The 15,689-nt window shown below is 40.8% G+C and overlaps 1 protein-coding gene across 4 annotated transcripts in view; it reads left to right on the top strand.

Annotated features, from left to right (window-relative positions):
- MTMR2 (myotubularin related protein 2) overlaps positions 1–12,106 on the top strand; it is a 128,629-nt gene extending 116,523 nt beyond the window's left edge. For all 4 annotated transcript variants that reach the window (XM_046014971.1, XM_046014972.1, XM_046014969.1 and 1 more), the window contains 5 exons: positions 15–221; positions 5,498–5,590; positions 8,769–8,882; positions 10,997–11,173; positions 11,885–12,106. In XM_046014971.1, coding sequence (XP_045870927.1) covers positions 15–221; positions 5,498–5,590; positions 8,769–8,882; positions 10,997–11,173; positions 11,885–12,046 — 753 coding nt within the window. In that variant the 3' untranslated portion in view covers positions 12,047–12,106. The remainder of the gene's footprint in view (positions 1–14; positions 222–5,497; positions 5,591–8,768; positions 8,883–10,996; positions 11,174–11,884) is intronic.
- The last annotated feature ends 3,583 nt before the right edge of the window (positions 12,107–15,689 follow it).

Raw genomic sequence — 15,689 nt, forward strand, 5'->3', positions numbered from 1 at the left:
ACTCTATCTTGCAGCTTATTCTCGCAGGGGCTCTTCGGATCGCTGACAAAGTCGAGTCTGGGAAGACGTCTGTGGTGGTGCACTGCAGCGACGGCTGGGACCGCACAGCCCAGCTGACGTCCCTGGCCATGCTCATGCTGGATGGCTACTATCGAAGCATCCGAGGCTTTGAGGTCCTTGTGGAGAAAGAGTGGCTGAGCTTTGGACATCGATTTCAGCTTGTGAGTATAGAACCTTGACTCGCAGTGTCACATGCATCCTACATGAGGCGTGTGAAAACAGGGCCTTTTATTCACTAGATACTTGTCGAAAACCACTTCTTCATACTAAAGGGGTAAACTTCTAGAGAGAATATTCTTGTTAGTTGTGGAAAGCGTTAGGATAGCCTCTTGTGGGTGGGCAGTCTGACCAGGGCTGTCGGGACAGTGTCCGGCTCGGTCTCTTCTGTGGTCCCTGCTGGGGGAGACATTAGATACCATTCCTTTATTAGATACCATTCCTTCATCTGTGCAGGTATCTCTGCCTTCAAATGCAGATTAGCAGGTGTGGTTACAGAATTACAGGTCACTTCTGATCTCGATGCAAAAGGAGCTGAGGATGGCTTAATTATTATTCTTAATTTAAGAATACTTCCAAGTAGCAATGCTCACACAGGACAGGGTTTAAAAAAAATCAGGCTGAGACCAAAAGAAATATCAGAGAAAAAAACGAAAATTTCCCTCAGAGTGGGAAATAAAACGGCTTTTTGATTATTCTCTTAAAGCACTAACACTGTAATGAGTATACATATGGAGAGTGCTGCAGTTGGTTTTATGGGAATGACATTTTCCTGCCCTCTCTTTGCCTCAGAATTTATTTTGATGTTGTCATTCATCTCAAATCTGAGTTGGCAGGACCTCAGTGTCCAGGCATTCAGTGTTGAGTGTCTTCTGTGGTGTCCCCATGAAATGATTGTATAGTTTCTGCATTAATACCTCCAGAAATCAGCAGCCAGGCTCTTCCTCGGGCTATCCAGTCTCCTTCAGAAAGTCTACCTACTAGAAAGTTCTTTCTCATAGTGAACCAAAGTTTACTTCCCATTCCCCCTTTGAATGTAGTAAGTAGATATGACTACTTAACCAAATGAAATAGCCCTTCAAATATTCAGAAGTATGTGAGTACCCATGTCATGCATAACTTCAGTTCTTCTGGCTAAACATTAATTTTCTTCATTGTTTTCCCATCTCAATCCCCTCTTCACCCCAGTTGTCCTCTGGACTTTGGTCATGTTTTTCACCAAGTGTGGTACCCAGAACTAATCACGGTTCCTAAAATAGAGGAATGGGTTTATTATGTCCCTTTCAAAGGGCATTCAGCTTTCACTTTTGCTTTTTTGCTACATCATACTTTGGAATCATGCACCTTTTAATTAAATAAACATTCATGTGGTTTTTAGCTGTGTTTCTGCTAAACACTAAATTTGCAATCAGAAAACTCGAGAACAGTAAGCGTGTAGGCCTTGTTTTTCATGTATTATTCATCTGTGTTAGTTGTAATCACAGATTTTAAAGAGTGAGGAGTAGGAATATTTTCCCCCAAAGGAGGAACAGGGTGACCAAAAGTCTAGATGACACTGAGCTTGGCAAAAGTAGAGTTGAGGGAAGGGTGGGGTTAGAGAATCATGGAAGGGGAGAGTTAGATTATCAGAGGCGTTGGAGCCACTGAGAGTGTGCGTGGCTCCTGGCAGCGCATTCCTAGAGTAGCTGAAAGACTTTCTGAAAGATGTTTACCCAGATGCTGACTCGAAAGTTAACATGTACTATTCTGTAGTTACCAGGCCGTACCAGCGGTGTTTACAAATACAGATGACCCTTGCACAATGCACAGTGTGGGGGAGAGGGGTGCAGTCAAAACTCCACATGTAACTGTTGACTCCTCCCCGGAACCTAACTCCCTGTAGCCTGTGGTTGATGGAAGCCTTCCCAATAAGATAAACAATTAACACCTATTTTGTATGTTGTATGCATGATGTACTGTATTCTTATAATAAAGGAAGCTGACAAAAGGAAATGCTACTAAGAAAATCATAAGGAAGAGAAAACACTTTTACAGTTCTGTAAAAAAAAATCCACATTTAAGTGAACTCGCTTGGCCCATTCATGCTGTTCAAGAGTTCAACAGTTAACTTGAAGGAAGCAGACAAATTTAAAGTAGTCTGCTTTTTTGAACTTGAACTGTTAAATAAAACTCGGCTTTTGGAGGATCTTTTCAGATGGCTCACATTTTTCATTTCTCTCTAAAATATACTTACAATGAAAAAACACATTACAAAAACCCTCTTACTTCAAAGAATGAAGTTTTAGTCATCCAGAGCTTCATGTGTTTATATCAGTGTGATCAAAATAGTAAACATTTAAGGCCATTGGAAATTGCTGTGGATTCCTAGATTGCTAACTCTGGTTCCCTACTCCATCCCCTCTCCCCCCACCCCCACTTTATCTGAAAGCAGAATTTGACAATTAAAGGACAGCTGGTCAAGAGGGTACATTCACCTGGTTAATGAAGGGCAGTGAGTCTCAAGCTTTTCATTGTCAGGATCTCTTTCCATTCTTAACAATTATTGATGACCCCAAAGAACTTCGTTTATGTGGTTTATATCTACCAATATTTGTCATATTAGAAATTAAAATTTTTTTAAAGATTTTATTTGTTTATTTGGCAGAGAGAGATCACAAGTAGGTAGAGAGAGAGAGAGAGAAAGGGAAGCAGGCTCCCCGCTGAGCAGAGAGCCCGATGCGGGGCTCAATCTCAGGACCCTGGGATCACGACCCGAGCCGAAGGTAGAGGCTTAACCCACTGAGCCACCCAGGCAGCCCTAGAAATTAAATTTTTAAAAATGTATAAATATTAATGAAATAATAAATCTAAGTCTGTTTGGATTGCTGTTAACGTCATACCACAAACTGGGTGGCTTGTAAAATTTTAATAGAAATTTATTTCTCATGGTTTTGAAGGCTGGAAATTCAAGGTCAGGGTGTCAGCATAGTCAGGTTCTGTGGAAGGCTGTAGATTGTGGGTTGTAGATTGTCAACCTCTATGTCCTCATGTGGTAAAGAGAACCAATGAGCTCTGAGGGGTCTTTATTTTTATTTTTTTTTTAAGATTTTATTCATCTGTTTGACAGATCACAAGTAGACAGAGAGAGAGAGAGAGAGGAGGAAGTAGGCTCTCTGCTGAGCAGACAGCCCGATGCGGAACTCGATCTCAGGACCCCGAGACCATGACCTGAGCGGAAGGCAGAGGCTTAACCTACTGAGCCACCCAGGCGCCCCCTGTAGGGTCTTTTGATGAGAGCACTAATCCCCTCTGCTGGGCTTCTACCCTCATGACTAGCAGCTCCCAGACAGCTCCCAGACAATGACTCCTGCCATTAGATCTGACATTAGGATTTCAATGTGAATTTTTTGTGGGGGGGTGGGGGGACACAAACATTCAGGACATAGTACTACTGTATATTAGCCTAAAGAGCATTTTAAAGAAAACGAATTGTATTTTCCAAAACAACAACAATAAAAAGATTAGTGTGAAGGGTGGCATTGTTTTACATTTTTTGCAAATTCCTTTCACGTCTGGCTTATTAGAACAGAGCCAAATTTCACAACTACTTCTGCATTCAGTTTATTGCAGTGTGTGCTGTTGCTTGACGTAAATGAGGAAAATCTGACCACACACAGATATGCAGGATGAAATCAGAGAGGGTCTTGATAGCTTTTTTAGGGAATTGTGGATATTCTTTCATACTGTGCCTAAATTTAACAAATGCTGATTTCATCGAGGTTTCTTGTAATGTGGAATCCAAAACTAGATCAGTGAGGTTTTCATTGTCCTTTCTATTAAATTCCATTGGTCTGTCTTGAGCTTTGAATAGAGCTTTTACCCATGCGTGATTCTGTAATATCAGGTGTTGATTATTTGGAAAATACTGACTTACTGACTTAACACAGCTCTTCCAGTATTAATGCATTTCCTTACAGACTATCATCTCATTTGTGAGCATCACCAGTGATTTTATCAGAAACGTCTATTGTCAAGCTTATTGTGACAAGTAGTTTCCGAAAAATCTAATGTGCACTCAAAGCTTGAAAGCTTGAATTTTATCAGTTTTCCTTGAAATGACACATTTGCTTTGTACATTAAAAAAAAGTCTGCAAGACTTTCAAGTCTTAATAACCATAGTTTATATATATCGGTTGTTCTTTCAAGTCAAAATGATGTTCCATGAAAACGTGGTGTTTTGTACCATCAGCTAAGGTTTGCAGCTGCAGAACATTATGTGTTTTTCCCATTTTGTTACACAGGCTGTCCTTAAGGGGAGAGACTTAGCAGGATCAATTTTTACTGCTTCATCAAGGAAACTGGCTCTCCCCACCCTTTCATTTGACTGCGAGTGTGTGGCAAGGCAGGGTCTGACACTACTTGTGCAGCTGGATTCCAGTGCCTTGCTTGATTGCTCCTATGGAACCCAGAGTTTTATCCTTCGTCACTTTTGCACTCTCAGCGTAAATATTAGTGCACTGAAAAAGGCAAATAACGTTTTAGTATTATTATGAAAATAGTTTTGACATCACAGACCCCTCTCCCTCCCCCACCCCTACCCCTCACCCCCACCCCTGGCCCCTGGTAATCTGTGGACCAGACTTTTAGAATCACTGTTTTGGAGTTGGAGGGTCCTTTATAGTCATCTGGGGCAAAGGTCCTTAGAAGAGATAAAAACTGAGAAAGGAGGCGAGTACATGCTTGGAAGGCAGATGTCAAGCATTCTTTAAAGGTTTTCAAGGGTTTGTGCTGATGTGATTCTTCTTGATAAAGACAGATGAGGTAAGATATGACAGGGCCCCCCTGCACACCCTGGCCACATTGTTAAAGGAGACGGGTGCTTCCTGAGGCTGTTGGACAATTATCTGTTAATATTTAAGGAATATTAAATCTCTGGGACAAAAAATCTGGGGTTCTGAGGTCTGACTGCTCCTGTCTTCCATTATCAACCTCTTAAGATCTGGATTCCTCTTGTTAAAGGTGTAATTTCCTATTACAAGCATCTCATGTCAGTAAATAATATGGCAGTTTGTACATCAAGATGGTAACAGACTTCTGCTTGGTAAGACTATGAGTGATTTCTATTTTCCTTGCTGTGCTCTTTTATTTAATTAATTTCTTAAAGATTTTGTTTATTTTTGAGAGAGAGAGAAAGAATGAGTGGGCGAGAGAGTGGGGCAGAGGGAGAAGCAGGCTCCCCACTGAGCATGGATCCTGATGCGAGGCTCAAGCCCAGGACCCTGGGATCATGACCTGAGCCAAAGGCAGAGGCTTTAACCCACTGAGCCACCCAGGTGCCCCCCATGCTCTTTTAAAAAGACTTTTGAACTTTAAAAAATACTGGAAGATATTACTTTAATTGGAAATATGAAAAAGAAAAATCCCACAAAGCTCATACAGATTTTCCCTCTTTTTGCTGCAGAGACTTGGCCATGGAGATAAGAACCATGCAGATGCAGACAGATCGCCTGTTTTCCTTCAGTTTATTGACTGTGTCTGGCAGATGACAAGACAGGTATCTTATCTGGGATAGTCATTCTTACATCTTTCTTTTAAGCCATCCAGAGTTGGGAGGTGTGGTCAGTGATTATCCTAATTGCATGTAAAGTGGAAATTCTTGGAAGATTTCTTGGTAATAGAACTATTACTTGTTACTTTATGAACTAAGTTAAAGAACATTATTTGGAGATCATATTAAACACTTGACAGTTTGATCCATTAGCATTTCAACCAGTGGCATTAATAATAACCCAAGAGGTTTCCTCCTTTGTTTTGGACAAGTAGTTAACTATAAAATATTTACCCAGAAGGTCGTCTATACATTGCTAGAGAAGGTAGAGGTGAAGAAATGAAGCAACAGGCTAGTTCACTGGAGCAAAGTAAAATCCTGTTTTAAGGAATGGAAAAATACATTTACGTGGGAATATGGTAGATATGTCATAGACTCAGTTCTTTTTGTTCTTAGGCATAGAGAAATTGTTTATTAGACCTTCTATTAACTTTCTAACAAACTGGTTTGAAATAGTAATGGTAATGGATTTAGTCTTTTGGAAAGATAGCGGGGGAGATTGAAAAACACCTGCTTTGCTATGGGATCACTTCACTAGTGAGGCGAGGGGTTGGTGTCTTAAACATATTGAACTCAAGAAAAATCGTCCCAGAGCTTGTCTACAGATCACTGCTATGTCAGCTAATTATTTGCCCAAGGGTTTATTAGACTTCAGACAACTGGGAGTCTGGTTTGTTTTTAGTGAGACCGTCACATGAATATAAAATAGGGCAGTTGCTGTCTCTGCTTTGCTTTAGGATTACATTTTAGCTTCAAGAAAACACTATTAATTCATTAAAAGAAAACGAATGGTGATCTTCAGATGAAATATACCAATTATATAAGCATTTCCCCCAGTGGCATATCGGTTTGGGTGGATTATTTTGAAAGCTGCTGGGTTAAATGCAGTGTTGTAGTTGGTATGATGATGGAATGATGAGGCTGGAATTTAAAATATAACCTGCTAATGTGTATGACACTTAGAGTTTTGTTCTATAAAAGGCTCTTGGTGTGTTGGGAGAAGGGGAGAAACTTAACCTGTAGAGTTTAATGGTGTTTACTACTTCTTGGACGAGGTTTGAGTTTTTCCTTTGGAATTGCCCTTGAGTTTGTATGGCAGTTCTGCAAATCCTTGCCAGTCCTTTTTTGGATGTTTGACCAAAAACAAGAAGAGCCACTATTGACTATTACCATATTTGATTTTTAAATAACATTTGACTCTTGGTGAAAATTAAATATGCTCTTTGAAAAGGCTCAAAAAGCAGTTTGAAACCGTGACAGCATTCATGGCTGAGCACTGCTCTCCCAGGGGAATTGCCCTAAAGGGGCAGCATGTGCGAATATATTAGTTCTGGTATGTTTGTTAGAAACAAAATCCCATTTGCCAGCTGTTTGCATAGAAGAGTACGCAGTAAGTACCTGCCTCGCTAACTTACTACACGCTGTAGACCTAAAAGCAGCTTCACTCCAGTTCTGAGCTTAAGTTACTGCATAGAAAATCAGTTTCATCTTACATTTCTCTGATGGAGAAACATCATATAGTGATGTTAAGACATTCAGTTCTGTTTTCCTATATGATATTCTGGAACATAGAACATGTTAGGCATGTTTATGGGCCATCACTGGTTTTGTAAATAATTAAACTTTTGTGCAGAGACTTAAGTAAGCACACTTGTGAAAGTGACATCGGTTATGTGGCAATTAGCCAGATTCTACCTGTTTCCCCAGCCTTGGCCCCAGCCCCTCACTCCTGGGTCAGGAAGCAGTTGGTGGAGGGCTCTTCCAATTCTAAAGCCGCTAGGAGGAGAAAATATTTCTCCTCTGCTCTCAGAAGTTCCTGCTCCGCTGCCTCCGTTTTGGGGTAGGGACCTGCCCGCCATTGCAGCTCTCTTCTCTTCTCTTCTCATGACTGAGCATGTGCTTTTGTTGAAAAGATGAGAAACTGATCACAGGCTTAGCTCCTTTGGATGGCTGTGTAATGAGTCAGAATGCATTCACAGTTGGCTAATAAGGCTGTTAAGAGTGTGTAACAGTACAGGGGATGGGATTTATTTTGTAAATGAGTGACTGTGATTTGACCAGGTTTCTTACAGGTAATTGGCTTTTTGTTGACATGTGCTCCGATCACCTGGTTCAGCTTCACAGCCACAGAAATGATCATTCAGGGCAGTCTAGTTAGCCTCCTCATTTGAGAAATTTGCTGTGTTATCTGCTTCTAAATTTAGGAAATGTGGAGACAAAGGTGGTTTCATTGCTATCCCTTGTGCATGCGGTTCAGGCCGTTTTCTTGCACTACTAGCTAGGGATCATTCTAAGAAAGACTTGGAACCAGTATTTATTCCCCAAATCTGTAGTCCGGATATTCGTGGACTTTCTTTTTCACAGTCCTGCAATTGGTACAATTTTCATGGAGACTATTCAAAAATTTTGAAGTATTAGCTGGATAAGGGTGGATTATGCAAACTCTTTCCCTTCCTGGATCTGTCCTCCATCCTTGATAAGTACACCCCCACCCCAGATTTGTTGTTTAGGTAATATAAAGATACCTGGTCAAGCTCTTGTCCTAGGTTAAAGAGGAAGTGCATTTTCTTTTTGTTAGAAAGAGGCTGCTGAACTGCCGATCCCAGGTTTGACTAGGCTGGCTTTTAAATGATCTGCACATCTGCCTTGGATCTTTATTTTTTGTGCATTGCTGACATTATCTGGAGACAGTGATATTTTTTGTGTAATCCCTGAAACCAAAACTATGTTGCTGAAAATTTAAAGAAAATCTTACTATGTTGTTTATGGTCATTTTTGGCAAAGAAAGGCCAAGAGTTGTCAGAATTGCCAAAGTCAAAATTCATCCCTCTCCAAGGTTAGGATTAACAGATACAGGGAGATACGGAAACACCAAGGTCACACCATTCAAACTCTTGCTGTGCAAGAAAAGGATTTCTCTTGGGGAGAAATCTCAGAAAAGTGGTAGAGTGATTTTTGAACAGAGAACGAAGCAGATAATGCCATAATGGCTTAGAAATACATAGTTTTGAACATTGTTTAACCTAATTTTAAGAAATATTACAAAGAACCTACCCATATATGGGGATGAATATGCTTGAAAAAATGTCCTAATAATTTTGTGTTTGTGGTATTCAATTTGCAGTTTCCTACAGCATTTGAATTCAATGAATATTTTCTCATTACCATTTTGGACCATCTATATAGCTGTTTATTTGGAACATTTCTCTGTAACAGTGAACTTCAGAGAGGAAAAGAGGTAAAATATGACCATGACCCTCCCCCCTTCTACTCCCAATATATGTGATGTTCCCTGCGACGGTGCATTCTCTGATAGATTTCAACCTAACAGTCCTCTTGGGTGATTTCTTTGGTCATGTTTTATTCCCATGTAGTGTAATACGATGGCTTCTTTCCATATATCTGAGCCTGATTGGTTTTCAAGTAGCTCTGTTGTGAGGCTGAAGGTACCAGCTAGCTGTCAGGTGCAGGTGCGTTTACAGCTGAAAAGTAGTGTCTGCTAAAGAGTACTGAAGTCTGTGTACTCTCAGGAGCACCAGTCCTTGCGGGATGGAAATCCTTCAGAGCAGGTGCAGAAACATCTAATTAGCAAGAAAAATACACATACGAATGAAGAGATCCCCAGATACATGGTGTGAACGTATGAGCCATTTTAGGGTTTTTTTTTAATTGCAAAATAATATCATAAAACAACCGAACACTGAAGAGATACTATGTAGAAAGAAATAACCCCCTGTGTAATTCCACGATTATGACACTAATCTTCTCTGCTTCCCCAGAGAGAACACTGGTAAGTGGTTGGTATTTAGAAGAAACCGTATAAGGATGACATTTCAAGTTTTACTTCTGACTTGAAATACATGTATCCTATGTATGAAATTCCAAATCCTCTTGATTGGGTGTCTCCCTCTGCATTAGTTTTCATTTCATAAACATGGTTACCAACCAGTTTATTCATGTTCTTCTATAAAGCATCATGGCAGGGAGTGCTTGCTCTGGGGCCAGGCTGCCTGGGATGAAATCTTGGATCTATCCCTTGTCTTGTAACCTTGAGCAAATTCATTTCTGCTTTGGTAAAGGGGGAAAAATATTACTATTGCGTGGTTCAATAAAATAAACTACAGAACACCATAGTAACTGCCATGTAGCAGACTGTACGTTCTTTGAAAGCAGGTATTAAAAATGTTTTTTTTTAAAGATTATTTATTTGAGAGGAAGCACATGAGCGGTAGGGAGCAGCAGAAAGGAGAGGAGAACCACGTGGGACTTCATCCCAGGATCCCGAGATCATGACCCGAGTTGAAGGCAGACGCTAAACCGATTGAGCCATGCAGGTGCCCCAGGAAATTTTGAAAAAACCATCTCTTCAGTGGCCAGCCTGCAGTCAGCATTCCCATACAGAGGAGGTGCTTTAAGATCTTACCCGATGTTAGATAACTAAAACCACCTAAGTTCCAAAGATACTTTTTTCCTCATCTTTTGAGATGCTTGAATAGGATTTAACTATATCTTGATTTTAAGAAAATCTTTTTTGCTGAGCTGTAATTTGCAGTCCATAAAAGTGTATAATTTAGTAGTTTTCAGTTATCTAGAGTTGTACAACTGTCACCACTGCTGACTTTGAACATTGAGAAGTAACCGAGTCCCCGTTTGCAGTTTCTCCCTGGTCTCCTCTCCTGGTCCCTTGGCCATCACTACTCTGGATTTGCCCCTTCTGGATACGTCCTTAAATGGAATCATTCAAGATGAGACCTTTGTGTCTGACTTCTTTCACTTAGTGTGTTTCTAAGGTTAAATTTGTAGTATGCATCACTACTTTATTCCTTTTCATGGTGAAATATTATTCCTTTATATAAATGGATGACATTTTATCCATTTTATCAGTTGATGGACTTTTGGGTTGTTTCTTCCTTTTGCTCTTATGAGTAATGCCCATTTGAACATCTATGTACAGGTTTTTGTGTGCATACATTTCTGTTCTCTTGGTACATACACCTGAGTGGAATTGCTAGTACGAGAACTTGTTTAAAATTTTTTTTTAAATTTTAATTAATTTATTTGACAGACAAATCACAAGGAGGCAGATAGGCAGGCAAAGAGAGAGAGGGGAAGCAGGCTCCCTGCTGAGCAGAGAGCCCGATGCGGGGCTCGATCTCAGGACCCTGAGATCATGACCTGAGTTGAAGGCAGAGGCATTAACCCACTGAGCCACCCAGGCGCCCAACTTGATGAATTACAGTGTTTCCTAGTACTCTCTGATCTGAATGAAAGTAGGGCTGTCACTGAAGTGTCCATGTCCTCTCCCTCCTAAGAGATATTCAATAATCGAAAATGCCTGTTTCCTTCTTACAGAATCTTCCTAAGAGGACTGTGTCACTGTGGTCTTACATAAATAGCCAGCTGGAAGACTTCACTAATCCTCTCTACGGGAGCTACTCCAATCACGTCCTTTACCCGGTAGCCAGCATGCGCCACCTAGAGCTCTGGGTGGGCTATTATGTCAGGTGGAATCCCCGGATGAAACCGCAGGTATGAGTGAGTGCTCTCCGGCAGACAGCGTGAGGTTTCATCCAGGCAGTTCTATCATTTAGGTTCATCACCTTTAAAGCAACTAGAAAAATTAGGTATATTTAAAAACTTTCCTTTTTTCCTGTTAACATTTATAATTGTATAGTAGAAAAAGCACTACATGGGGTCATCAATGAACTGTGTTCGTGCCTTGTCTTTGCTTGTATGATCCTGGATGAATCACTTTTCTTCCCTTCTCGGGAAAATGAGTATGGGGGATTGGATGACTTCTGCAGGTCATTTTAATAGGTTTGAGGAAATAGCTTTAAGAAAATTAAAAGCCCGATCAATTCCGGTCCATTCTGAGATATGTTATAGAATATATACTACTTAGAACTGTTTAAAAGACTAAAAAGCTTCAGCTAAGCGACAGGAAGTCTGTGAGTTTTGGCTTTTACTTATTGTCTTGTTACTTAGTTGTTTTTAAAGTAACAGCCGCAGGGTATACCTGTGGAAGTACTCGGTGGCCCTGGGAAAGTCACTGGAAGAGCGGTGATGTCAGTAGAGTCCAGTTAATTCTCACCGATGTGCTGGAAAGGTTGGCCTGGTCCCCAGAGCCAAGAAAATACCCATGACCGCACTTAGAGAAAGAACTATATACCAGCACGATTGGACTTTATGTTTGTTTATGCCTGCCTCATTGAATGACATTATGGTATTTTGCTCTTGTAGGAGCCCATTCACAACAGATATAAAGAACTTCTTGCTAAACGAGCAGAGCTTCAGAAAAAAGTAGAGGAACTACAGAGAGAGATTTCCAACCGATCAACCTCATCCTCCGAGAGGGCCAGTTCTCCTGCTCAGTGTGTCACTCCTGTCCAGACTGTTGTGTGAGGGGATTGTCCGAGGGGGGCCGGCTTGGCCATGAACTCTGCATAACAGTGGCAGCTTTAGGAGTATACGGTCTTCTGAAGTTAGAACCCAGCCCTGGAAGAAGTGCAGTTGCTTTATTTATTTTAAATCTCTCCAGGAGGGGCTTAGAACTGTGGCAGTGCAGGTGGTGTACGTGAAATAACCCCCTATGTAATTCCACGATTATGACACTAATCTTCGGAGTCACCCAAAGAATATTTAGATGCTTCATTACCAGATCCACGGTGGGAGCAAGTTTCTGATTTTAAAATCGAAATACAGACACTGCGGAAACTCACCTCCTGCTGGAAGAGAACTGGCTGCACAGAGGGAAGGAGCATCCCACTTAATCTCAGCGCACCGACACTGCAGTTCCCTGCCATGACACATGTTGAGCCTCAACGGCATGAAAGCTCAGAATCACATGATACTCCCTTCCCCCATCGTGGGTTTTTCTTTTCTGTAGTAGTGATTTACTTTCATCACCTTTTTGCACCCATACTCTTCATATATGATATGGCAAAGATCTGAGGATATTATGGCTTAGTAGTAGTTGAAAATTATTGCTGTTGTTACTGGCATATGTATTTAAGATGTAGTAGATAGCTGTCCTAATGGATGCCTTAGAGATGTGCTTGAGGGCGGGTGCGGGATTGAGAGGCGGAAGCAGCAGCCGCCCAGGACTTCAAAGAATTCCACACCCTTTAGATTAGTTTCCATTTGCCCAGTTACTAGAAACATAATGAAACATATTTACAAATTCATTATTCCCTCTGCATTTATGTTTTTTTGTGAGTGTGTGTCTGAACACAGAAGTTAATTGGCTGAGTTTTGAGGCAATATTTTAAAAGTTTACTAGGATTGACTTTTTTCCTGAAGTCTGTATAAATAGCTTATGGGTGGGAAATATGCTCAAATTTTACATGAGATATTTTCTACTTTACTTTGCAAATTCTGTAATTCCACTGAAAGATTAAGTCTACCAAAGAACTTACTGCAGGTACAAATATGTTACAATCTCAACGCCAGTAAAGGAGATACTGCTTCACTGTTCACCTGCCAGTAACAGTTCAGCACTGGTGTAAACATTTGACTCCCTGATACCTTAAGAGCCATATGTTATGTACTGTAACAAAGGAGCTTCTTGTCCCTTGGTTCTTTAATTAAAAGGAAATTTCAACTGACTTTTAAAACGTTGTCCTTATCCTAAGTTGCCTTAAATGTCTTTTGCAGAAATGTTTTTGAAGAAGGGTGGCTTAGCACCTGCTCCAGATTGAAGTGTTGTTTCAACCCATTTTGCTTCTAATACCCAAATCAAGCAGTACTAAACAATGCAGTGTTCTTTCACTTGTGACCTCAGCCTTGTTGTTAGGTCTGGTGGTGAGGAACTATAATTTCTCCTACTACCTATTAATAAGAAAATATTAGCAAAATTAGTACCAGGAGGATTTGGTCTTTGTATGATTAAAAAAAAAAAGTCATCAGGTTATTTTTGAGCGGTTAGCCCATCAACTGAAGCTAAGTTTTCTCTTCCAGAAATTTTACAAGCCCATTGATGTCCATTCTATAATTTTCCTCATTTAAGCCTTGATCATTTTGGTCTGATACAACACAAAAATACAGATGACTGAAGAGATCAAGAGTTTCAGACTTTGTCTCAGTACCCTACACATCCACTTCAAATTCCATTCACAGGCCAGAGCAATGGAAATGCAAATCTATCACTTAGCATTTTAAGACTTTTCCAGGGGTTTCCTTTTTACCTTCTCTGCAGTCTTTAAAGTGGAATGCATTTAAGAGAATCCCCTGGGGGTAACGTGAGGATCATGATGGCCTTGTGAGACATTCCTCTTTCCTCCCCCTGGACTTACAACCAGGTAGACATCCATGACTGAATAGAAGCGCCTCTGCACATCAAGTCTAAGGAAGTTATGGAGCCAGGGGAGTTACAGTGGCAGTGACCGTGGCGACCTCCTTAGTGGAGGTGGTAGAATGAGAACCGGGTACCTGGAAGTGCTCAGTGGCAATGGGCCGCAGTTGGAGGGTTCTATTGCTTTTCAGGAACACCTAGATTTCTGAGGGGAGACTTCCTTGACTGGGTAGAGGGAAAGAAAAAACAAGTCAAAGAGAGCTGAAGGGACATGTTTCCTGCCATAAGCTCTGGGATTCCAGCAAGAGGTCCATCCATGTGCCTTTGGGAATCCCCCACTCAAGGATTACCCTGCCAGGCCATGGGCACACCTAAAGCCCCAAGTGCTAAGCACACACCTTCCCCCATTCTGTGTCCAGTCTTTAAAAAACAAAACCAAAGGTTTTATTTGAGAGAGCTGATGGGTGTGCATGCATGGTGGGGAGGAGCAGAGGGAGAGGGAGTTTCAAGGACTCTGCACTGCCCGACCCCCCCCCCCCCCCAGCCGAGGTGGGGCTGGATCTCAAGACCCTGAGGTCATCACTTGAGCTGAAACCAGAAGACACCCAACCCTATAAGCTACACAGGTGCCCCCAGGGTGTTTTTCTTTTTACCACCTTTTTATACGCACACATCAAACTTTATAGCAGGGAGTCACCACCAGTAAGAAAACCCAAAAGCTTGTGCTATAGCACCACCTTCTGGGAAACAAAAGAAAGGCTTCCAACTGCCAACTTGATGAATTATTAAAAATCAAACAAAGCCTTAGGTAAATAAGAAAGGTGTTTGCTACTTTAAATGTGGCGGCAGAGTCCCATTTCATTGAATACCATGAAAAATCATGGTAATACAGGATCACAAAAAGACAATGACAGTTCTCCAGTAACTGTACCCAAAGACATGGAATACTGCAATCTAACTTGGAATTCAAAGTAACAGGACAAAATTCAACAAGCTCCAAGAAAACTCAGAAAGGCAATTTAATGAACTTAGGAATAAGATTAATGAACATTAAGAAGTACTTTGCAAAAGAAATTGAAATTCTAAAAAAGAATTAAAATGAAAATCTAAAGTTGAGTATTAGAAAGCATTGGAAATGGAGCAGATTAGATGGAAGAGAGAATAAGCAAGCTGGAAGATAAGGGTTTAGAAATGATTCGGAGAAATGATTCAGCAGGAAGAGGAGAGAGAACTAAGATACTTAAGTGAATACAACCTATAACAATTGTCAGACTCCAACAGAGAAGCTAACATAAGATTAATGGGTATATCAGAAAGAGAAGGAGGCAGAGGGTTTATAGAAAGAAAAAATGGTTGAGAACTTTCTAACCTGGGGGAAGGAACTGGATATACAAGAATACAAAGCTAATACACCTTCTCCAAGACACACTATAATGAAACTGTCATAAGCCGGGGGAAAAAACCTATAAGGGAACACCCCCCCCCCCCAATAGGCTATCAGATTTCTCAGCACAATTTCTACAGGCCAGGAGAGAATGGAATGACCTATTAAAAGAACTGAAAGATAAAAACTGCCAGGCAAAAATACTCTAAGTGGCAAAGTTATTCTTGATATGAAAGAGAAATAAAGGATTTCCCAAACCAATAAAATGTGAGAGTTTACCACCCCTAACACTGCCTTAGAAGAAATGCTGAAGTAGATCTTCCAGGTGAAAAGATCTCAATACACAACATTTTTATTAAAGTGATCAACAG

The sequence above is a fragment of the Meles meles genome, chromosome 8 (assembly GCF_922984935.1).
Source record: "Meles meles chromosome 8, mMelMel3.1 paternal haplotype, whole genome shotgun sequence".
NCBI classification, from domain to species: Eukaryota; Metazoa; Chordata; class Mammalia; order Carnivora; family Mustelidae; genus Meles; species Meles meles.